Source organism: Notamacropus eugenii, chromosome 5 (assembly GCF_028372415.1).
Source record: "Notamacropus eugenii isolate mMacEug1 chromosome 5, mMacEug1.pri_v2, whole genome shotgun sequence".
Classification (NCBI taxonomy): domain Eukaryota; kingdom Metazoa; phylum Chordata; class Mammalia; order Diprotodontia; family Macropodidae; genus Notamacropus; species Notamacropus eugenii.
Window position 1 is genome coordinate 280,081,655 of NC_092876.1, and position 25,678 is coordinate 280,107,332.

Sequence of the window (25,678 nt, forward strand, 5' to 3'; positions counted from 1 at the left end):
TAGGTTGGCATGTCTTTTCCCCACGTATTAAAAGAACTCATGGCACATTTAAACAGTGAACTGAAGCATGTAATCTGCTATGCTTCATAGCATAATGTAGCTAACAGATTTTATAGTACTAATCCATCATCACCATTAAGACATGTTTGAGATTATTTTGTAAAAGTTGCTAGAAAAAAATTATAGAAATTTTCCATTTTTGTCAGGAGGAAGAAGGTAAGAGGATGGAAATTTTGGTGAAATTTGAAAATTTTACAAATCTAAAGTCATTTTGTTTAAGAATGTAAAAAGTATATTTTTAGTATTTTGGTTTGCTCAAAGAATAAGTAAGCCAAGACATAGCAGTTCTTGGGAATACAAATTTCTTTTTTTTTCCTGTTAGTCTTCTCAGTAATCAGTGCTAGAAGAGTCTTTTTTTCTAATCCTTGCGTAATAAATGGATGCCACTTTCAATGTTTATTACATTGCTAGACCTTTAAGGCCCAACACAGGAGGAGAGGCAACAGGACACCCACAAGCAGAAAAGCACAGGTTAAATCTTATGAAAATAGTAGTGCCCTCTGGAGGCAGAATTGAGTCTTGCTCTTCCGTTGAAAAGTTCTACAGGTCATGAAACTACTAACAGCTTTGTATAAAGCAATTCCTATTATATATTTTTAAATAAATAATTTGGAAGAAGCAGAGTCTGGATAGCAATATATGAATAACAACTATTTCATTCATCATTTAAAAATAATTTTTAAATAATTTTTTAATTTAAAAAATTTTTTTAAAAATTTACATAATTTTTAAAAAACGTCACTTTTTAGGGATGGAAATGTTTTTAGAAGAACTTGTGCCCTACCTCCCCATTCCTAAACTTGATGTTCTACACTTCCTTTCTACTTCCTTTTGTAGTGGTAATAGGTTGCACTGAATTTTTTCTTGGAAGTCTGCCCTTTCTAACAAAGGCAAGAGTATGTATAAAATACCTGTTTGCATTGACTTATATTTGGCCATAAATTAGCTTTTCTTGGTGCAAAGCTAAAAAGTCACTCAGCTACCAAACTGGAGCCTGGAGCTTCATTCATACTATTCTCTAATGAACTGAGCCAATTAATTTTACTCTGTAAAGTATGAAAGTTGTTCTCTCTCCATCCCAGTAGTGTGACCATTGTAGATGTGTGTTGCAGCAACTGTGGATCAGCTGCTTGGGACTACCAAATAAAAGTTTTGAATAGGAAGTAAAGAAGCATACTGTTTGATTCTTTATGTTGAGAGGCAAAGTGTAATTCTTGTGCTGCAGAATACTGACCTAGGAATCTCAGAATTGGGAAAGGATCTTATAATACAGCTAATCCAATTTATCTATGTGCAGTAATACCCTCTATAGCACCCCCCAGTGAATGGTTGTCTAGGTTTTACTTGAGAACCTGTAATGGTGGCTGTTACCTCTAAACCTTCTCCGAAGCCTCCAGTCATTGGCACTTTGAGGCCAAGCAGGACCACAAGGCCTGGGCTTTTATCCTGGATCTGCTGCTTATTTACCATGTTTTTGTATCTCTTTGAATCTTGAATTTCCTCCCCTGTAAAATTAGTGGGTTGAACTGTGGATAATTTTTATGATCTCTTCCAAGTAGATAGTCTAAGTCTGCTTTAATTGACATTTAATCAAGGTATCAGATATTACACAAAAGAACTTAGGTTTAAGTTTGGTTGGTACAAGGACCATGCATTGTGAAAAGCTATTTTATGGCCAAATACAAGATACTTAACTGAATAATCATCTTAGTATATTATGCCATTGGGGCAGGGAGAAAGACCCTGTGAGAACTTCTGAAGTTTCATTGGTTAGGCCTTTGTCTAATGCCTTTCAGGATAACCCCTGTATGTTGCTGAAGACCTTGTCAGGCTTTGGGCTAATTATCTAGTAGAATTTATTCAGCTCTATGAGTTGAATGGGTGTCCTTTCTTTTTCCTTTGTACTTTATCTTCCTTTAATTACTTAATATGTGAATGTAATTGTGCATAACCTGTTATAAATCTTGCTTTATCCCTAATTCCCTTGGAGGAAATTATTCCCATCACCTGTCTTCTGAAAAGCCCTTGTGACCAGTAGAATGCTAGTTAGTTGTAATCTGGAAAGGAGAGCTCATATTCATAGTGTGACTGTGTTAATCAAGTTGTAGTGGACTTAGACCTGTGATAGAAATGGGCAGACAGTTTAATATACACAAGCTGAGCATATTGCTTGGGGTAGATTTGATTAGCTGATTGATGTGGAGGGCAGGGAGAGAATTTACATGTTAACCTCAGGTGGCCATGTCCAACCCACCATCCTATATATGCATATGTGATTTAAAAAAAACAACACCACAGACTTCTCCTCTACTAAGGTTCTATTTCATTGCCCCATCTTGGCATGGAAGTGACTTATCTGACATTCTCTTAATGACTGTCAGTGGAATACAATCTGGAAAGATTATGAATATGACCTGGAGATGGACTGGTCAACCCATGACCAGCCTGATTTCAATTTGTTTAGGTCTATCACTAGCTCATTTGCCAGAAACTGGCACCTTATGAAACCTACCATGAAGTGGAAGTAGTTGTGAAAGGTGCATACACAGACAAAAGTATAGATTATTGAAGTACTGAAGACTGTGGATGCGAAATCTAAGTACTTCTGGCTTCACTACAGACAAATTGACTTAGTTGTCCCAGTGAACATGCTGCATGCATTACCACCCTTACACTTGTCCTATATAATTCCCTTTTCTGAAGTTTCTTTTCTATTTATATAAGTTCTGTACAGTTCACTACCCATCTCTTCTGAACATGTTAGCAGACAGTGATCTTCCTCAACTCCTGTAGTACTAGTTACTATCTTTAGCATTGATTTGGCATTTACCATATGCTACCTTGTGTTTGTTTTATCTTTTAGTGTATAGAACATGTTCTTCAACTAGATTGTAAGTTTCATAGGCAAAGAAACCCAAATTTTTATCATTTTGTATCCTCAGTACATAATTTGGCACATGTAACAGGTATTCACTAAATTCCTATTGATGGTGATCTGTTTTGTCTCTTGCATTGGATTTTTAAGCTACTGTCGTGTCTTATAGTTTTATGGCAACCAGGAAAATATTGGTCAGTGATGATACTCTAAATGTGTGCTACTGATGTATCTGATCTTCACGTATTTTATGTATTTGTGTGCAATGTCAGACACTTGAAAGTGAAATACATCCATGACAAAAATGAATCCTAAACTTTCAATAGACCACAGCTGTTTTAACAAAATTTTGCATTGTCTTGTCTGGTTTTTTTTTAGGAGGAGAGCATTCCCATTGCTTTATCTGGTAGGGATATCTTAGCTAGGGCTAAAAATGGAACTGGCAAGAGCGGTGCCTACCTCATTCCCTTACTTGAACGGCTAGACCTGAAGAAGGACAATATACAAGGTCAGTTGGAGAGAAAGTTTCCTATGGGAACATCAGAGAGCCCTACTATAGAAATTATGGAGGTTTTTTCCCTCATACTATCTAGGTAACGTGAAAAGCATTTGTGATTTGCATAGAGTTTGGTTAATTTTTTTTCATTAATAGCTTTTTTAAGTAAGATGCATTGGTAAATAAGGCCGAGTAATATGATAAACTGAGTAAAGAAGGCATTTTAGAAAATTAAGCTTAAACTTGTCATTCTAATTGGCTTCCTTAGAATTACTTATCTAGCTTTGTAAATAGTCATTTGTTCATGCCAAGCAGGGTTATCCTTTGGGTTAATAAAATGCAAGAATTTGGTTATTTAAATATTTTGAAGGTGCTGATAATTGTAGTTCCTTAATGGTCAAAGGAGCCACTAGTACAGAACAGAGGAGTGAGAAAATAACTCCTCCTCCCCAGGTCCTTCTCTGCCATGGAAAGCTATATAAAAAGAAGCTAAAAGAAAATTTGAGAGAAACCCTGATCAAGGAGTTTTGTAGGTATTTTTAATCTAAAGTTAGCAAGTTTCTATACATTTTTGAATTTTTCCTTCATTTTCTATAGTTTTACCTCTCCTTGAAGTAGTTTTGAAACTCTGCAACTTTAAGTCTTGGAGAAAGGTTAAATACCATTAAGAGGTCACATGATATAGGAGGAAAAAGTACTGGACTAATACTCAGAAGACCTGGGTTCTAGTTCTGATTCAGCTCCTCATTACTTTTATTACCTTAAGTAAATCACTTAATTTCAGTTTCCATGTCTGTAAGTTGAGAGTAGTAATACTTGCTCCTGTCTTCCTGCCTTAAAGAATTGGAATGAAGATCAAATAAGATAGTAAAGCACTGATACTGTAAAGTACTATATGTTATATGATGATGATAATGGTGATGTCAGCAAAAAAAATGAAAGATTAATTCCTGAGTTACATAATATCAGTTCAGGAAGTTCATAGTAAATATGTGATAGTAATAGCTTAGGAAAAACTGAGTTCTGAAGGCTTGACTTTTTCTTGGGGTGCGGTTGCAAGTTTTGAGGAACAGTACACGTATACCATAAAGACTTGTTATATGGATGTATTTCCATTAACATATAGGAGGTACTCGTGGTTTCTGAGATGTTCATGCTAAGATTTAATTTGTTCTTTTGTTAGGTCTAAGAGTTTAAGCTCTGAAGGACAATTTTATTATGGCTCTTTTAATTCTTTTGAGGTAGTAATTTACCATAGAAGGTAATGTACTCTTTTTTTGTCTCTTCTTTCTTTTTCTTGATCTCTGCCAGCAATGGTGATTGTTCCTACTAGAGAACTAGCCCTACAGGTCAGTCAAATCTGCATCCAGGTCAGCAAACACATGGGAGGGGCCAAAGTGATGGCAACCACAGGAGGAACCAACTTACGTGATGACATAATGAGGCTTGATGACACAGGTAGGAATTATAGAACAAGGTAGTAATATCTTTTCAGTGTCAGTGAAAACCTCTCACCCTTTCAGATATTCTTGTTTTTTGTCTGTCAAAAGAAAAGTTTATAGGGTAAGCTGAAGAGATTGATCATGTTTTATGTTTGACATTATCTTGTATCACTATCATCATAGATTTCTCAGTGAAGAAATTTCCTGGAAACAAGGTTTCTATTAGCAAAGTTTGTTTGGGCTTAGAGAAAATTAGAGGAAATCATCTGGAGTTCCTCAGTGCTGGATTGCAAGCAGTGGTGGTGCTTCCTCAGGTGTAAGCATTTTGAGGATAGGTCAAGGCCTAGTTAAGGGCAGGGTTCCAATGTTCCGGACACTCAGGATTAGGGAAAACATTGCATGGCCTATGGCTGTATGTGGCCTCTGTCACCATGCAGAGGTCTGTTTGAAGGCATCTTCTCTCACCATTCGTCCTCCCTCTGAAGGGAGGTAGAAGGTATGTTCTTTGAGAAAGTTAGCGAAGGAGAAGTTGTTGCAATAGGTTGAGAGGAATTAACACCTAAAAGGTGACCTCTTCATTAATAGCATTACGTTACTCTTTGTTTGCTCAAGACAGAGTTCACATAATCAGTGATATATGTGTTTTTGAAATTTTTGTGCAGTACATGTGGTGATTGCTACCCCCGGAAGAATTCTGGATCTCATCAAGAAAGGAGTAGCAAAGGTTGATCATGTCCAGATGATAGTATTGGATGAGGTAACTTCTCTTATTTGAGAAAAATACTATTACAACAACAGCAGTAATAGCTGACATTTATGTAGCTCTTTGTGGTTTATACAAACATTTAATTTAAACCATGCATTGCTAACAAATGGAACAAGAGTTAGGCATATTGCTCTGAGCTGTCATACACCCTCACCTGGTCTAAACCAGCCTTATTTGCTTGTAAAACTTATTTAACTTTAGAGAGCAATGGTTGATAAAAGTTAAACTTTGTTTCTTTTTTAACAGGAATGCCAATAGTTTAGTATTGTTATTTTCCTAGCAATCCCATGAGATTAAGAGGAATCCTTGTCCTAGTAGGTGATTTCTTCATTAATAAAGTGGTTATTGTGTTTGATGGCATTGGATATTAGGAATAATAGTATATAGAGCCTGTACTCTACAACTAGGAGAACTGTAAAGATGTTCCATGGATATCCAAATGTTGCTTCATATTAACCAAGTCGAAATTGCTATGGTTTTTTGGTTGTTTTTCAAAGTTTTTTGTTCATTTCTACAACAGGCAGATAAGTTGCTGTCACAGGATTTTGTGCAGATAATGGAAGACATTATTCTCACGCTACCTAAAAACAGGCAGATTTTACTATATTCAGCCACTTTCCCTCTTAGTGTTCAGAAGTTCATGGTGAGTATTAGTTGATTTCGTTGGAAGCATTCCTATACTGAATATCCATTTGCCTATGAGAAGGCTTTTTCCTTTCCCCCTATCAGTGAGACATATCTTTTCTCATATTCTTTGTGCTTTATCAGTTCATGATATTCATTATTTTTCACATCAGAGGTTGTCTACTTAGTTAATTTAGTATGTTCAATGAGTAAGATTGCTTGTTTCAGCATTAGGCAATTAGTACAAATAATTGACAAAAATTTTTTAGTTTTCATTTTGTCCTTTGACATCTTATAGACAAGACATATTGCGCAATAAAACCCATATGTAAGGTAACTGGAAAGAAGATGAGAATAGCTAACACTTCTGTGTCTATATCTTTAAAATGTTTGTTCCTTTCTGGCATGTACTCTTGGGCTGATGAATTGTCTTCCCCTTTGAGTTTCTCCGAGGGATTTATCTGTCCTTACAATTTGTTGTTGTTGTTGAAGTCATTTCAGTTTCCAGCTCTTCATGACCCTGTTTGGGGTTTTCTTGGCAAAGACGCAGGAGTGGTTTGCCATTTACTTCTCCAGCTCATTTTACAGATGAGGAAACTGAGGCAAACAGGGCTAAGTTAGTGACTTGCTCAGGGTCACACAGCTAGTAAATATCTGAGGCTGATTTCTTTGCCACCTGAGCTACTCCACAAGGCTGTCCTTCACTTTATAAACACGAACATTTTTTATTTGTTGACAGTGATTATCCTTGCTGTACAGATCATGGTGATCCCTGATAAGTTTTGTGGGGTTTTTTTTTTGTCTTGAAGTAGATGTGGTTTTAGGTTAATTGTTTATGCTCTGCTTTTATTTGTTCCACTGTGAGAGTCTTCTCTATTTTCCTCTCAGAATTCCCATTTGCAAAAACCTTATGAGATTAACCTGATGGAGGAGCTAACTCTGAAGGGAGTAACCCAGTACTACGCCTATGTAACTGAGCGCCAGAAAGTACACTGCCTCAACACACTTTTCTCAAGGGTAAGAAATAAGCTTCAACTGCCAAACATTGTAATTCACTAAAGTCCAACAATAACATGTAGAGGATTTATATCAACAGGCAACCATTTTCACACACCTTCACTGTATCAAGTTCCCTAGCTTTTCTGGGTTCTGTTGTAAAGGCACAGTCTCGCTTACCTACCTGAACTTGATACAATGTTGTTTAATGAGTCCTAGCCCTTTGAACTTAACAAAATGGCCTTATTTCACCTCAAACCCAGTAGTTTCATTTGTGGCAGTTATGAAAGTTGATCTGATATTAAGATAAAATTCTGAAAGGAAATGTGAATTTTTCTTTGATTTAAATTCTTTTCTGCCCACTATAAAGTGAAGAAAAAACACCCACACATAGGTTTAGAATTATTGCACTCTTGTGCATTCTGTAGAGGCAAGTTTCAGATAATGTGCAAAGGAAAGGTTTCCTGTTTGCCAGTCAAGAACTCAAAGCTCTAACAAATTGAATGAAGATCTTTACCCTTCTTGCCAATGTCTCTTTGCTGTGCTTAGCTTCAGATAAACCAGTCAATAATTTTCTGCAACTCCTCTCAACGTGTTGAACTATTAGCTAAGAAGATTTCCCAACTGGGCTATTCTTGCTTCTACATCCATGCTAAGATGAGGCAGGTGAGTGTGAAGCTGTATGACACTGAAGCTCACAGTAGTTATTTCTTAAATAGTTATGCTGTTTTATTGTAACCCTCTAATTGTTACATTATTTTGGGACATTTTTATTTTCTCCTTTAATGGTCTCAATAGGGTTTCCTCCCCCATATTCCCTCCCAGGTCAGCTGATAATGTGTTTTCCCATTTTTTCCTTCCACAGTCTTATTACAAAAAGGATCCAATTTGGATTTTCTTAAGTTCTTCCCTGTAACATAGCAGTTAAATCTAAAACTTTTAGATTGCAGTGCTTTTGCTTACTACAAAATTATGAAAGTTCACATAGTGAAATTTTATCCCACTTTGTACAGTGCCTGTGTATAAACTGTGATCAAGTACTTAAAAAAAGAAAGAAAGAAAGATATAAATCCCCTTTGGCATTTGGGAAAATGTGCAGATCACCAGTCACATTTCAGTTGGTCATGAGTCAGACATTAGAAACTCTTACTGGAAATGAGTATCTTAATTTGGAAGCATATTTTTCAGAATAGGAAGAAAGATGGTCTAGAAAACAGTCCATAAGGATAACATTGCCTTTGAGTGTGGCTTTGTTGTGCAAGTACTAGAAATGTCATTAAAATAACACTTAACCTTGCAAAAAGCAGCTCTCCATAGGGTCATAGATTTCAAACTGCTAGAAAACTTAAGGCAGCTTGCTCCTCTAGGTAGAGATGAGGAAACTGATGGTTAGAGAGATTAACTAATTTGCCTAATACTACCCATTTAGTGAATGGCAGAGCTTAAATTTGAACCCAAGCCCTCTGACTCTAAATCTAGCATTCCTTACACTGCACCACATTTTCTTATATTTCTAAACTTATTTTAATTAACTGAATACAAGTGAGAAGTTAAACATTTAAAACTAAAAATGCAAAATGTGAGATTTTAATGGTAATATTGGTTATTCTATATACTGTATGTTCATATTAAAGGATACCAATACTGAATAGCCTGCAAGGATTGTGTAGTGGGTGTTAATAAATACTTAACTGAATTGAGTAGTAGCACTATGGAATTATGGTAGAAAACTGGCCTTGGAGCAGGAAGACTTAAGTTCAAGTCGCTTTACCTCTCACTGCTGTAGGCCGCTTTGGAGTTTAGGGAGAAGGTGACAGCTGCATTAATAGAGAGAGTTTCCTTATTTTGGAAATCCTTGTACTAATGAAATAACAGATCCGAGCCCTATCTTCTTCCTGTTGGATTGAATGATTAAGGTTATAAAGCTACATTTAGAATTTAAAAGAGTAACTAAATTAATTTAGAAAAACACATATTTGGTCATAAGTTTTATTAAAAATATTTTTTTTAGGATTTGAATAAAATTTTAAAAGGAACCTAAAGTAAAACTTTGTATGAAAATCAACAAAAATTTTCAGAGTTGGAAACAAATCTCAACTTTAGTTAAAAATAGTTCCTTATTTTTAAGAGAAAATATTCCAAACCTATTTACTTGGGCTTTTATTATTTTTGTTTTTGCTTTAGTATTTGTAATGTTGCTTATTATGATTCTCTTGTGTGCAGAAGAGCTATGAGTAGGAAATAAATAATGGGGGAGAATTCTATACTTTATGGGTTTCATTGTATTTTTTGAAATAGATTCTATTTGCGTTTCCAGGAACACCGAAATCGTGTATTCCATGATTTCCGAAATGGCTTATGCCGTAATCTTGTTTGCACTGGTAAGAATTTTGTGCCTCCCTTGATCTTTATTTCCCCTGTTCTTCTTTGATTTGTTTTCACTGTCCTTGTCCCTTTACCTCTCACCGCCATTACCAGAAAAATAATTAATACTGAGGTCAAATACCATTAACTCTTTGAAATTGTGTTCTTTATCTGAAATAGCAGGAGAATTGTTCTGGCGTTCAGACCTTATTGTTTGTAAAGCTTAAAAGGATGGGTTTGGGGGGGAGGGAATTGTTTTTGTTTCTGTTTTTGTCTTTCCTAAGTGGAATTAGCAGGAGGGGAGATACCAACACAAATTGAATTGTATTAAGGATCCACTGGTATTTTTGAAATTTTGTTGTTGATTTTTTTTCTTACAGAAGTAGACCAGTCTATATTTTGTTTCTTAATTTTTGTACAGAAATTTTAGAGGGGAGAGTATAATCTTGCTATATTGGTGTAGGATTAATGACCAGAACCAATTTTATAGAGTAGAGAAGAGAATCTCGGTTTTCAGAAATGCAGTATATCAGTATCTGTAATATCTGTATATCAGTGTGGTTCATTGGAAAGAGCACTGATTCTGGAGACAGGTGACCTGGATTCAGATGCTGTCTCTGATCCTTAATCAGGCCACTTAGATTTTTTTGGTCCTCAGTTTCCTCATTTACAAAGTGAAGGGTTGGACTAGAACAGGAATTATTCACCAGGGTTCCATGAACTGTTTTGTTTTTCTTTTTAACATTTGATAACTATTTCTATATAAATGATTTATGCATTTAAAACCTTATTCCCAGAAACAGGTTCATAGACAGGTTTACCATACTGCCAAAGAGGTCCCATGTCATACAAATAGGTAAAAGCCCTGGACTAAATGAACTCCTGAGAAAGTCTCTTCCAACTTTCAAGTCATTGATCCCATAATCACAGAAACTACTCTGCATAATTCTAGTAGAGTACTTAAATCAATTCAGTTATAAAATTCATCTGTGAACAAGGCTATTAAATGCTGTGTCTTACTTGTTGTTAAATGTTTTGTGTCTTTTTGCCTTACTTCCTAAAGCACATTTACTTTAGTTTTGAGTCACCGGCTTTGATTTACATGTTTAAATAGCTATCACTTTTTGATGCCAAACAAGAGGAGACTGAAATATATATATAATGTAACTTGATGCCTGCTATAAGTCAGTCCTTATCTTTTTCTCAGTTGTTGGGGACAACAAATGCCAAATAACAACTTTTTCTCAATCTTTGTACTTCTTGATTTCTATAGCATTCAGTAATCACCCTCTCCTCCTGTGTACTCTGCCCTCTGGATTTTTTGTCACTGCTCTTTTTTGGTTTTCCTTCCTGTCTGAGTCTCCTTTGCTAGGTCATCATCTGTATTCTGCTACCTGACTAATTATACCCCAAAGCTCTGCCCTAGGCCCACATCACTTCTCGTGATACACTCTTTTATTTGGTGACCTCATGAACTCTCATGGGTTTAATGATCATTTCTCTGTAAATGACTCTCAAATCTGTAGATCTTGCCTTGCCTTTACCTTTCTTGAACTGCAGTTCAATTTTTACTAGCTGCTAATTGGACATCTTGAATTGGACCTCTCAAAAGGGAGACCATCAGCTCCAAAACAGGACTCGTTTTAAACCTTTCCCTCCAAATCTTTTCCTCTTCTTAATTTCCTAATACTCTTAAGCACTACCATCTTTCCAGTCACTTTAGTTCACAATCTCAGTGTCATCTTTGATTCCTCCATCTCAGTTTATCAGATCAGTTGACAAATATTGTTGATCCTACTTCTCTTACATACATCCCTTTCTCTCTACTCATGATCAGCCCCATTGCCTTACCTCATAATTGTTTCCCTCTTACAAGTCTTTATCTACTCAAAGTCTGTCCTCCATGCAAGGATTTTTTTACACGTCACTCCCTATTCAGATATATTCTCTTGGTTCCCCATTACCTCTAGGATCAAATGTAAACTGTTTTACATTTAAAGCACTTGGCAACCTTGGTTTATACCCTTCCAATCTTATACATTATTCTTCTTCTCCCCGAATTCTGTCTTCCTGCTCTCGTGTCTCACTGTGTTTATCACCTAGATCACTCCATCTTCTGGATCTGTACCTTTGCGTTGGCTATCTTCCATACTTGACGTGCCCTCCTTTTTTACCTCTACCTTTTGAAATCCCTGACTTCCTTCATGATTCAGCTCAAACACCAGCTTCATCATGGATCTTTTTGTGGTTTCCTTGGCTGCCAGAGCCTTCCTCTCCAAGATTACCTTCTATCTTCTTTATGGTTTTTTTCGTATATCTATATATGGCATGTTGCTTCCCTGTTAGAATATAAGTTCTTTAAGAACAAGGATTGTTTATTTCTGTATTTGTGTCTTTAATGCCCAGGCAGGACCTGGCCTGTTGCAGGCCCTTAATAAATTCTTGTTGGTTGGTTGAATTCAGTTTAGCAAATATTTGTTCAATACCTTCTAAAAAAGTCACTTTGCTAGTGCTGGTGATACAAAAAGGAAAACAAAACAGTCCTTGCTCTCCATTGGCTTGCATTTTAATGGAAGAAGGGGGGATTAGTGTAGGATGTAACATATACACAGATATGTGTACTTCTAGTACTTCTAGTAGGGAGGGGAGAGCACTGACTTGGGGGTTGTGTGTATATGGAAGGTGGTATATGAAGTGAGCCTTGAAAAGAACTAGGGATTCCAAGAAGCAGGTAAGGAGAAAGTGCTTTCAAGGCTTAGCTAACTATTACCTGTGAAAAGGCACAGGGGTGAGGTATGAAATGTCACATACAGAGTATAGCAGGTTGTCAGGTTTGATTGGAGTATAACTTAAGAGCACATGAGGAAGAATAATGTGAAATAACTCTAGAAAGATAAGCTACAGCCAGATTTTACTTTAAATACTAAGCAATGGAGTTTTTATTTCATTCTAGAAGCAACGGAGAGACACTAGAGATTTTGAGTAGAGGATTGATATAGATAAACCTAATGGTTTAAGGTTTGATATAGAGAAACCTAATAATTAAAGAATATCAGTATGGCAACTGCAGGACATAGATTGTAGAAGGGATAAAGTGAAGCAGGGACATCATAAGATTGTAGATTTAAAAGTTGGAAGGGATATTACAAGTCATTAAGTCTAGTCCCTTCATTTTGTAGACAGTGAAACTAGGCCCAGAAAGTAAATATCTTGACCAGGGTTACACAGCTAATAAGTGTCTGTAGCAGGGTTTGAATTGAATCCATTTCCTCTTGATTCCAAATATACTACTTGACCTTCTTTGCTATGCTTCATCAATTAGGAAACTGCTAGACTAGGTGAGTGGAAATTAGGCCCACTCCCCTAATCCAGGCCTGATCTAGTTGAGGAGACCTTATATTTGAAAGAGAAGGGGAGATAACTCTAGAGGCAGTGTAGTACAGTGGATACAGTGCTAAGACTTAAGAAGATGTGAGCTGTAACCTTGCTTCAGATGTATGCTAGCTGCGTGACTGTGGGCAAGTCACTGTATGGACTTCAGTTTCCTTGTCTATAAAATAAGTCGATTGGATTAGTTTATGATTCTACAAGTTGATAGATGAGGAAGGTTTTATGGAGGCAGTTGGTGGTCAGTCCATGGCAACTGATTGGATCAGAGAGATAAATGAGAGAGAAGTCAAAGGATAACAAAGTTGAAAATATGGATGATTGGAAGGATGGTGATATACTTGATGGAAATAGGGAAATTAGGAGGAAGATCGGGTTTAAGGAAAGGCAAAGAAATTAGTTGTGTTTTGAACATCTTAAAATATGAGAAGTTGATTTGGATCTGGAACTCGGAAGAAAGAGTAGGTGTGAGTGTATATAGATTAAGGTGTCATCTTCACTGCAAAGACACCTGAGCCTGTGAACTCAATGATGGTGATCCATGAAGGAGACTGAGAAAGAACTGTCATAACAAAGGAGGGAACCAGGACAAAGCACTGTGAAGCAAACTGGGGAGCAGAGAATATTCAGGAAGTTTACTGAATTGCTTTATTTCTCTGTTTTTAAATTCTTTGTTACAAGGGATGATGACTCACTAGATAGGGAAGGGATATCTTTAGATGTGTGATGGTCACATCCAAACAAAAAATGTCAATGAAAAACATTTTTAAACCTGTAGCAACTTCAGAGAAAAGAATGAGGAAAAGTACATATGTACAAAAATATTGCATCTCTTTTGTAGCAGAAAAAAGTGATATATGAATGTAATGGAGTTTTGCGCCACAAGAAATGATGAAAAGTCCAAACCTGAGAAATCCTGTATGAACTGATAGAGTCAAGTGAGCAGAACTCAGAGAATTAAACAATAACTACATTATAATGAAAAATCACTAAGAAACACTTAAGACCTTTGATCAATTTAATGACCAACTGCATTTCTGAAGAACTGGTGGTAGAACATGCCCTCTACCTCCTGACAGTGAAGTGGTGAAGTCAAGGTACAGAATGAGACGTACTTTTGGGCAGCCATTGTAGAGATGTGTTCTGTTTGACTGTGCATATTTGCTTCAAGAGTTGGCTTTTCTTTCATTTGAGGTAGGGGAGTGAGATGAAATTTAGCAAGATTTACTAAAATGAAGTTTTTAAAAAGAAATGTAGGAGGGTCATTGAAACATTTTAAATTCACAGAAGAGAACAAAAGGAAAGCCAGTAGAAAAAAAACAGACAAGCAGGACAGCTTTGAAAATCACATGTTGAAATCATATAATTGAAAGTCAGATTCATGGCTACATGTTCAGTCCTATTTTACTTTATGGAATTGTATATTTGGTGTTAGGTTCAAAATAAAATTTTAAAGGAAAAAGAAGAAAAGTATAGGGCAGTAGCTCTAATTCGAAGTAATTATATGGTCAGCTGAAGGATTTTTAAGGATGGTGGAGATCTAGAAATATTTGTAGGCATTAAGGAAGGATCGAGGAGCTGAAGATTAGAGAAATATGACCAAAGAGGAGAGCTTCTCCAAAGAAAAAGGAAGAGTGGGCTCACGGGCACAGGCAGAAGACCTGGCCTTCTTGGCAGAGGAAAGGGCAGGAAGGGAGAGAATGTGGGATGCTGGTGAGAAGATCTCTGAAATGTGGCATGGGGATGAGAGGGAGTTCATGACAGATGACCTCTTTCTCTAGATAAATTCTGAGATGATAGACTGCACCAGGGAGAGGATAAGAAGGTAGCATTGGTCTGAGAAGAAAAGACGCAATTTGGGAAAACACCATGGGGGTTGCAATGGGCAGTCAACCAATGAAGAGTAAAAAAGATTTGAATTGCAGCATTTAGGGCCCAGTTGGAATTGGTTCTAGTACAGATGTAGTCAGCACAGTTGTATGACTTAGTCTAGTGCAGGGGAGCTATAAACTCTTAAAAAAAAATTTTTATAAGTTGTAATTAAATTCATTTGTAATCCTGTGTGCATTTAAAAATACTCTTAGTAGGAGCCCATAGACTTCACCAAATTCTCAAAGGGAAATATAATTTTAAAAAAGGCTCAGAACCCCTGGTTTGGATTTTAAAAGGAAGAAACTTAAACTTAGTGCAGAGATCATGACTGGAGGTCATTATAAAGATAAAGAATAGATTTAAGAATGAGACATAAGGGAGAAAATGGAAGGATAGGAAGTTATAGTCCAAAAGTAATTCCAGAGTTCTGGATCATGGAGTTTAAACAGTTTTGGGTGTTGAAAAAATCAAAGGTGGGACTATCTCTTTGTATGGTTTAAGGTGGAATGAATGTACATACCATGAGGATGGATTAATTAACTGGGAATCCAGGGTTTTTGAGGAGACATCAACATATATATTTAAGTCTCCAAATATGAGGGCAGAGAGTAAAGAGGAATATTGTGAACCACGTACTTGAACTTCTTGAGAAAAGAAGGACCTGGAACCTAGTAGATAGCAGTAACCCAGATTTGGTTAAGGTGATAGAGATGGATTAGGTGAACCTCAAAGGAGGAGAAGTTACACTCATTGTGCTAAAGCACATTATAAATATCTCATTTCATTTTCACAAAAACTGTGAGGTTGGTGATATTATTATCTCCTTCTTATATTTGAAGAAGCTGAGGTAGACAGGTTAAATGACTTGCCTAGTGACTAGTAAAAGTTAGAGACTACATTTGAACTTAGGTCTTCTGACTCCAGGTCCAGTGCTCTTAGTTTCTTCTATAAGGAGAGAGTTTGCTAGCCATAGGGACAGTAGGTCATATGATCCAGTAAAGGCTCTGGCCCACAATTTTTTTAACTGTTCCCCAGTTGATGAGTATCCACCCCACCCCACCCCCCAAAAAAACCCTGCTATATTTTGATGACTATCAAACTTTTCTGTCATTGATCCCCTTGGGTTACATGCCTTGCGGAGGTCAAAGGATATAGACATCTTAGTGATAATTCATGTACCTCTAAATTGTTTTCCAGTATAGTTGGACCATTTCACAGTCCTACCAGCTGAACAGTAGTGTGCCTTTCTTTCCGTAGGACCTCCAACATTCCTCTCTTTTGTCAGTATTCTGGATGCTAGGTGAAGCCTCAGAGCTGTTCTTCTTTGCATTTATCTTCTTAATGATGTGAAGCATTCTTTCATATGTTTAATAATTTGCAGTTCTTATGCGAACTGTTTATTTCTATCCTTTGACTACTTATCTTTGGGGCACTGACTTTTAGTCTAATCTGTCTTTTGTTAGTTACCTACATATTAGTTATCAGACCCTTCTCAGAGATATTTGATACAGTCTAGTTAGGAAACTAAACATAAACACATGAAAAGCTAACAGTATAAGGAGTAGTTAACAGTCAAATGAATGGTACAGAGAATTCCTGGTGTTATTCTGTAGGTAAAGTAGAAATCCATGAGTCATGGTCTGGAAAGGTTTCACATAGAAACTTAGGGCCTTGACAGATGAGTAGAATTTGGATATACGTAGAGAAGAAAGAATATTTCAGGCAAAGGGAACAAAGCATGAGCAAAGAATTTAAAGACTGCACTGCAAAGGAAGGTGTGTTTGGAAGGGATGGAGACTAGGTGGTCTTGCTAGAGCAAAAAATTAATATGTGGGAGAATTGTAAGTTATAAGATAGGGAAAGGTAACTTGGGACCAAGCTTTAGAGGACCTTGAATGCTTAACTAGTAGGCAGTAAAAAGTCATTAAAGACTTTTTAGTAGGAGAGGAACATAATTATAGGTCTGATGGTGATATACATGGTGTTTGCAGGAAAGTGTGAGAAGTATGACGTGGAGATTGTTTAGGAAATACTGCATTGGCCTGTGTATGAGGTAATAAGGACCTGACCTAAGGTGGTGACAGTGGGATTGAAAAGGAATGGATATTTTATGAACACAATTACTAAACATTTTTCACACATAGATTTAAATAGTTAGAGAAATATTAATTGCTCATGGGTAGGCTGAGCCACTGTAATAAAAATGATAAATCTTCCTAAATTTTGTGTTCATTACCATATCAGTCATGCTAACAAAGAATTATTTTATACAGCTAGGAAAAATAATAACATTCGTCTGGAAGAACAAAAGATCAAGAGTATTAAGTAAGGAAAGGAAGTCAGTGAAAAAAATATTTGAAAGAAGACAGTCTAGCAGTGCCAGATTTCAAACTATATTATAAAGTATAATCATCAAAACAACCTGGTACAGGCTAAGAAATAGACTGGTGGATCAGTGGAATAGATTAGGTATATAATACATAGAAATAAATAACCATAGTAATCTAGCATTTGGTAAACTCAAAAATTCAAGATTTGGGGGTAAGAACTCACCATTTGCCAAAAATTGCTGGAAAAACTGAATAGACATAGACCGACATCTCACACTACATATTATAAAACAAGATCAAACAGATAAATGATTTGAACATAGAATGATAACATAAGTAAATTAGGGGGACATGGAAAAATTTACCTGTCAGATATGTGGATTAGGGAAGAGTTCATAACTAAACAAGATAGAGAGGATCATGGGAAGTAAAGTGGATAATTTACATGAAACTAAAAAGCTTTTGCACAAACAAAACTAATACAACCAAAATGAGAAGGAAAACAGTTTAAAAAAAAGGCTCTCATTTCTCAAATATATAGGAAACTGAGCCATATTTATAAAAATACAAGGCAATACTCAGTTGATAAATGGTTGAAAGGATATAAGCAGGCAGTTTTCAGAAAAAGAAATCAAAGCTATCAATAAGTCTCATGAAAAAAGTGCTCTAAATCACTATTGATTAAGGTAATTATAAATTAAAATAATTCTGAGGTACCACCTCTCGCTTACCACATTGACTAACATGGCAGACAAAGAAAATGACAAATATTGGAAGGGATGAGGAAAAACAGAGACACTAATGCACTGTGGGCTGGATTGTGAAGCAGTCCACAACCAAGGCTATAAAACTGTATATACCCTTTGACGAATACCACTGCTAGATCTTTATCCCAAAGAGATTAAACAAGGGAAAAGGACCTATTTGTACAAAATATTTATAACTACTCTTTTGTGTGTCAAAGAATTGGAAGTTGAGGTGATGCCCATTAATTGGGAACTAGCTGAACAAGTGGATATGATTGTGATGGAATACTCTTGTGATCTAAGAAGTGATGAGCAAACAGGATGGTTTCAGAAAAACCCAGGAAAGACATATAGGTGAATTAATACAAAGTGAAGTAAGCGGAATGCCAGTAATGGCAATATTATAAAGATCATCAGCTCTGAAAGACTCAGCTACTCTGAACAAGATTGTGATCTGAGACAATTCCAAAGGATCCATGATCAGAAATGCTATCCACCTCTAGAGAAAATTGATGAACTTTGAGTGCAGATTGAAGCATGCTTTTTAAACTTTATTTTTCTTATTTTTTGTGTGTCTTTTCTTTTGCTAGTATGGAATTATGTTTTGTGGGATTTCACAAGTATATTCAGTATATTGCTTGCCTTTTCAAGGGGCATGGGAGGGGCAGAAGGAAAAGAGGAATTTTGGAATTTATAATGTAAAAAATGAATATTAAAAAATTTTATATGTAATTGGGAAACATTTAAGGACATAAAAATATATTGAAAAAGAAAAGAAAGGACATGACAGATATAAAGGAAAATTTAGTAGGACTTGGTGACTAATGCATTTTGGAAGAAGAAGCAGAAGTCAGAGAGAATGCAAGTTTTAAAGGCTTTGTACCTGGGAGAATACTGGTGCCATTCCTATGAGACATAGAGTGGGATGAAGTCTTAGAGAAATGTATTTTATGTGTTAAGACCACAATGGGATGAATATTCATCTAGAAACGGACAGCAGACCTTGCAATTTTTAAAGGAAGTTAAAGGGCTAAGGGTTTTTGAGTCATCTTTACAGTGATGACAGATGAGACTATAGGCTTCATTGGGAACTTGGGGGAAGTCTTTTGAGAAAAGAGCGGTGGGCCAAAGATGGAACCTCAGCAACACCCAGATTTAGGCGTAAAGAAAAGGCACGGGAAAAAGAGGTGCTGCGAGGTAGAAGGAAAGCAAGAATAGCGCTGTATCTGGGAAGCAGGTGGGGGTGCTCACCAGCCTCTGCTGCCTCAGAATACAAGTATAAGATCGCTGAGGGAAAAGAGTAATCAGGCATCATTAATAGTAACCTTGGAGTGTGTTGTCACAGTTATGAACTTAATCAGTCTCGTTTCTTCTATTCAGTATTGCTCATGTTTCTACAGCTGTCTTAAACCATTATTTTTTTGCCTGTTTTCAAAGGTCTGGGAAGTAAAATAGTATATAAGCAATAGGTTGGTTATTTCTATTAGAGAATTGCTAGCCTTGAGTTAAATATTATTTCTGTTTAGATGTATTTAAGTAAATCTAAATGGGATGAGGTAATATAAAAGATTGTGGGAGTGGTGGTACAGAGTAGTGCTTGAATTAGATAGCTTAAGGAAACTATCTACATTTTCAGATCTGTTTACCCGAGGTATTGATATCCAAGCTGTGAATGTGGTGATAAATTTCGACTTTCCAAAGCTGGCAGAGACCTATCTCCATCGTATTGGCAGATCAGGTAAGGAAATGAAAAAAGGATGTTCTTCAGTGAAGTTGGTTGGGTCTGCCTATGTATGATATGAATTTCTGATTCTTTTGAACATTTAAAGGTGACCCAAAGAGTGGGAGGGAAAAGTGTTAAAATTTCTAACTTTGAAAAATAATTAATTGGATATAATTTAATCCTATTTGTTATAAAATACCAGGAACTAATCAGTTGCTTATTTTTCTGGATCTTAAGGTTCCTGCTGTCTTACATTTACTTAGCCATATGCTTATTTGAAATAAAAATTTAACCATGAGAAATATGAATACTGAGCAGATAATCACTGCTGTATATTTTGACCACTTTCAGTTGAGCATCCATCTTGTCATATGAAATACTTAAAATAGGATTTACTTTGAGATATGAAATCTGAAATTTTAGAGTGACATGCTAGAGATGAACCAACAGTTAGTTTCATATACTCAGAATGGTGTTAAAATTCAAATATTCATTCGTGATCTTGGCACTTAAGAGACTTACAGCTTTTCTCTAATCCCTTCTACTAGTTTTAAATTCTTTTTTCTTTTGATAGGTCGCTTTGGTCACCTTGGTTTGGCCATCAATTTGATCACATATGATGATCGATTCAATCTAAAAAGTATTGAGGAGCAACTGGGAACTGAAATTAAACCCATCCCAAGCAACATTGACAAGAGCCTGTATGTGGCAGAATACCACAGTGAGCCTGTAGAAGATGAGAAACCTTAAGAAGCATGTGCGTACTTGACTTTATTTCTGAATCAGAAGAGTAACAGAAATAAAAAGAAGAAAATTTTCCTTTCATGTTTTCCCCAGGAAAAGTCTTCTGTCCCATTCACAATATGTAACAAAACAAAGAGAAGAAACTCCAGTAGTAAACCTCCCACCCGGTAGAGGTTCAGCAAGCAGACATGTGTATCTCTAGTGAGACTGATCTCTTTAGGGATCATTGAACTTGGGTCTTGCATGCAGCCTGCTTGGTGCAGTTAACAGTTTGTACCAAAATGGAGTTGTTCATTGGGAGAGACCAGTATTTTAAAATAATTTTCAACATGTAATTATATGAAATATCTTTGGAGTTTGTCATGATAGAACTAAATTTTTTTTTTAAGTATACATTTGTGAGAAGATGCAAAATTATGTTGCTGTTTGATAATTCTATGTGAAAAGGCATATATTCTGCCATCCCTTTTTTAACTTCCTCACTGCTACTAGCATGTACTCACTGACTGCTGGTATTTGCATTAACAAATCAGATAAGATCAGTTATAACTGTATCACAAGAAAATTAAATGAGTAATTAGGAGCTTACTGTGACTACCTGCTACTACCTCTTTCACGTTCTCTCATTTTTATTTAGAGGTATTGAGTTTTATTGCCGTGATTGATTTTAAATAGTTGAACTGTTTAAAAAACCTTTCTCCTAAATTAGCTGTCAAAATTTTGAAACTTTATTCTTCCTTCCTGCTGTGAAATTTCAAGCAGGCCCAATTTAGATTTATAAGATATCTTTCTTTTGGTTTAATTACTATAAATTGCCTTCAATATTGAGAAATATCTTTGAGAAATGTTGCTACGGAGGATTAATACAATCATGATCCTTCTCATTTCTGTTTGGGGTGCCTAGCCAAAACTTCTCCTTATCCTGAAAAAGGAGATTGCCCTAAGGGGACAGAAATTCATTGGGATCTGCTAGAGAAAACACGTTGACTAGATCCTAAATAGCTAGAGACAACTTGGGCTGTTCCATTTAAAAGGATAGATTTTTATGGTCCTATTTTGCACTTGTTTTGGGGCATTAATTTCCTATTTCTCCCCTTTCCTTAGGCTTTGATAAACTACAGAAGCCCATCTGGATCTGTGACACATCGTTTCTTTGGGAATGCTCTTCTCTTTGTGGGTTTTTTGTCTTCTTTTCATTTTGGAACTATGAAGACTTAAAAAAGAGCTCAGACTTTTTTTTTTCTTTTTAATCTGGCGGAGAGGAGAAAAAAGCTAAAAAGAAGGAATATACCTTTTTTGTTCCACTTGTTTGCACTGTGTGCTGACTGAACATTAGTTGCACTAACTGCTGGTTTTAAAAAATTTCTTCTGGGAGGCAGGGGAAGGAGGGGAAAAAAAGGAAGAGGAGGGGAGAAACCCTGAAAAGAGAAGAATCTTGATAAACACAAGCTTGTCTACAATTTCAAAATTCTCCAAGAGTTGACTAGGAGTGCATTTCAACTTCTCCCTGGTTCTCATCCGTTTTTAAGCCTAAAGAGCTTGTTACTTATTTGTGCGAAGTGCCTTATGCTATGAGACCATTCAGAATATCATCTTTCAGACACAGCCCAAGGAATCAACAATGGCAATTCTTTCTTTTTTTTTCCTCTCCCCATCCCTTTTTGGTTTCAGGTCAGTCTCCTTCCCTTCCCCTCCTCATTCACCCAAATACTCAAGCCCAGGGCTGGGAAATGAAACATATTGGTAATGTTAAACACTTGTTTTTTGTTTGGTTTTTCATCGGAGGAGTTGATATGCAACAGCAGTTCACCCGTACTGTAAATACATGTATTTAAAAAAACCCAAGTAAAAAATTCTGGGCTGAGTAGGTGCAACATCCTCGCTCCCGAAGGAAAGAGCAGTCTGTCACTGCAGGAGCCATATGACAAGCCTTTGTGCTCTTTAGCAGAACACTAAAGACTGATTTACGTAAGCCTCCATTAGTAGTTATGGCACTTGATGTGTAGACATGTCAGAGCCTTGACCCTCTTTCCTCTGTGGCAAAGCGTGTCCCATAGAAAATTGGATGTGTATACTTGTATAAACTTTGTAAATATGTTTTTTTCTGGGTTCATATATAACTTTTTTTTTTTATGAAGGTTGCTGGGATTAAGGGGATTAGACTGATTATGGGAGCAGCTAAAGATGAGAGGGGCTCAGTTTTTCGCAACACTAAACTCTAAAAAGTGCTCCAGCCTCTTACTGTAGAAAAGCAGGCCTTTGGGGAATCCCAGAGTTGAGAAAGGGACCCTTGGGTGGGTGATGAGGGGTATTCACTGATACTTGCTGCCACACTGCTCTACCCAGTACTGTGGAGGAGTCCTACAGATAGAACAAGGAAGCTTCAAAAATGTATGGCTCAAGATGTTTTTGAGATGCTTTCTGACATTCCTCCCTCCCCCTCTTGAAAAAAAAAGACAAAAAACAAAAAATTCCATAGACTACATGCTCTGAAAAAGGGGGGTAAAGACAAATCTACCTTGCAATGTAACCATTCTAGCAGGTGGTAGTATTTTTGAGCAGTATATGTAAAGCACAGGTTTAAGTTTCAGAATATTAGAAGATACCAGTTTATATAAACTGACACTTCTGGAGCTTTTTATCTGTGGGTCATTTCTTGTACGCATTTGTTGCCCCAAAACACCTTAATACATGGATTTTGCATAGAGATGGGGAAACCCTGAGACCTGTTAACTTCAAAGCTACAGAAAGCTGCTTGCCATCATCTACGTTTTGGCATGAGTTGCTGTCTGTCATTCTGCATTGTATATTGCTGGCAAATGCTTTATGGTCAATAGTGTTGCTTTAAATTGTGCCCCTCCCAACATGCTTGATGTTTGGCCTGATCTCCAGGCAAAAGGAGTGAGATGAATCAAAACCAGTAAACTTTTTTGTTGTTTTTTGTTGTTGTTGGGGGTTTTTTCTTTTTTCTTTTTTTTTTTAAATTCCCTTTTTAACCCAGTGTATTGTAGTCGGTCAGGAGGCACCTTCAAACCACCTTCTCACACCTCCCCCACACCTAAGGCAGTTTTTCTGGATCCACTGTTTTTCCAAAACCTTAATATATTGCAATCAGATCCTATGTACTTGTCCATGTTTGTCACTTGGACAAAAGAATTGATCTTAGGGGTTATAGTTTGTTTTTTTTTTTTTCCACTCTGCCCTTATTTACTTTATTCTAAACAGTTATTTGGAGACCGATCAGAAACCTGACCCATGCCTCCTGATCAGACTTAACAATGATTCTTTTCCAACTGTAGCAAGAGCTGCACAGTACAAACTCAGACAATAATTAGAGCTATACGAGCCACATACTGTCTATCCAACCAATATTAGGTACTAAATGTAAACGATAATTTAGGAAATAACTTTTTTGGGGGGGAGGGAATTTACAGGTAACAGATTTTGACCAAATTTGAAAATTCTTGCCCTTGTACTGAAGCAGCTCACTTTTTTTTTCTTATGGCGAGACAAGAGGGATCATTTAATACAACAGATGGAGAAGCAAATGTAAATATAATTTTGTGTCTCGCAACAATTTGTGTGTGAGTGAACAAGCAGGACAGTCCCACTCTGCCAGCCATGGACTGCTCTGCCTGGTTCAGAATTGGTAAGCCTGATGCCATGCTCCATTGGATCCCTCTTGAAGCACAGACTTAAAATTGAAAGTATTACTAAAGCTCAGCCTCTGATGAGGAGTGGCACTTAAAATGTCTGGAGCACCATTATTGGACAGCTTTCGTATTAAGGCTGTTGTCCAGTTGTGGTTCTTGACTCTTGAATAGGAATTGCAAATGGAAAGATGCTCTAAAGAGCTAGGGAAAACCTGGTCTTTTGTTTTGTTTTTGTTTTTATTTTAATCCCCTTGCAATAAGGACCATTGTAACTTTTGGGGGATGTTCTCAGATTCCAATTTTGGGGCATTTTGTTTTGGGGGTTTTAATTAATATCAGCATTTTCCATTGGTTCATTTGGGTTAGAACAAGTCCTTATTTTTAATAGTCAAACCACAGGTCCAGCGCAGGTTTGACCTGTGATGGTGCAGATGGTGTAATAGAAAATATAACAAACACTCTGCTGCCTCTCAGCCCATATTTTCCCCTCGCTCCCTCCCAAATCCTCACTGAAAAAAAAAAACCAGCCTTCCCTTTTGAAATAGAATAAATTTTGTCTAAATTGATCTTCCTGGGGAGGGAGAAGAAAGGGACAGAGAAACCTATGCTTGTTTCTCATTTACCTCCAATTTGGTCCCAAGTTCAATATGGGTTGGTCCCAGTGGGTTAGTGGGTGGGTTGGTCATCAATATTTGTGTTCAGAATGAGATGGGAGCATCTTTCCTTTGCTGTGTGCTTTGTGCATGTCACCATCAAGCTTGGATAAGAACCAGACTGCTCAGCACAAAGCTCTTGGTATAACTGTTGGTATCAAAACATCTCATTCTGGTCACTTTTTTTGTTCATTTGTTTTTGTTTTAATAGGGGTGGGAGGGAGGATGTCTACACAAAGGATTTAGAAACACTTCAGAAGCTTGTAGCCTCATCATCAACTCTTCTCAGCCACACTGTTGACCTCACAGATGAGTAGCAGCACAAAGTGAAATGATTAAATTTTCCTTGTGATTTGAGCCTTGTTAGTTTAATTTGCCACTCTTCATCATCCTAAATGTCTCTTCCCCTCTTTACTGCTGTTTATCAGCTTTCTGTCAGACTCTGGCCAGCTGCGAATTCAACCAGCAACCAAACCACCAGCTCCACAGAGCAGTATTGGTTCATGGGAGCTAAAGCATCTTTCTTTAGTAAACTAGAACTCAAGGCTCATCTGTTAGATTGAGTGTGTGTTTATGAAGAAATAATGATTCATGAGGCTGGAAAAAAACAAGTCTGGCACCTAGGGTCAGCTTCATCTGTAGCTGACAGAGTCTAGTAGAAGTGTATCTAAATTCACCTGTGGACAGTATAGGGTGGGGAAAGGGTGGGGGGGAGGGATAGGGTTATTAAGATACAGGTTACTGTATTTTAACCAGTGGTTGTGGGGGAGGGGTATCTGGAGAAACAAAGTCACTATTCCCTTTATTAAAACAAAACTGGAACATAATTTTTTTCTAAAAAAAAATTTAAGAAGCTATTTTTTGTTCAATTCAAATGGGAGACTTAAATCCAGTGTCCCTAGCCACAAGGGACCAGTTCCACTGAGAAGCAAACAGTGGGGACTCAA

At 36.7% G+C, this 25,678-nt stretch overlaps 1 protein-coding gene across 4 annotated transcripts in view; it reads left to right on the forward strand.

The window, feature by feature from the left end:
* DDX6 (DEAD-box helicase 6) overlaps nucleotides 1-23,366 on the forward strand; it is a 37,337-nt gene extending 13,971 nt beyond the window's left edge. For all 4 annotated transcript variants that reach the window (XM_072613032.1, XM_072613030.1, XM_072613031.1 and 1 more), the window contains exons 5-14: nucleotides 3,314-3,443; nucleotides 4,743-4,889; nucleotides 5,536-5,630; nucleotides 6,160-6,282; nucleotides 7,152-7,280; nucleotides 7,809-7,925; nucleotides 9,577-9,640; nucleotides 19,595-19,696; nucleotides 20,256-20,438; nucleotides 21,530-23,366. In XM_072613032.1, coding sequence (XP_072469133.1) covers nucleotides 3,314-3,443; nucleotides 4,743-4,889; nucleotides 5,536-5,630; nucleotides 6,160-6,282; nucleotides 7,152-7,280; nucleotides 7,809-7,925; nucleotides 9,577-9,640; nucleotides 19,595-19,696; nucleotides 20,256-20,431 — 1,083 coding nt within the window. In that variant the 3' untranslated portion in view covers nucleotides 20,432-20,438; nucleotides 21,530-23,366. The remainder of the gene's footprint in view (nucleotides 1-3,313; nucleotides 3,444-4,742; nucleotides 4,890-5,535; nucleotides 5,631-6,159; nucleotides 6,283-7,151; nucleotides 7,281-7,808; nucleotides 7,926-9,576; nucleotides 9,641-19,594; nucleotides 19,697-20,255; nucleotides 20,439-21,529) is intronic.
* The last annotated feature ends 2,312 nt before the right edge of the window (nucleotides 23,367-25,678 follow it).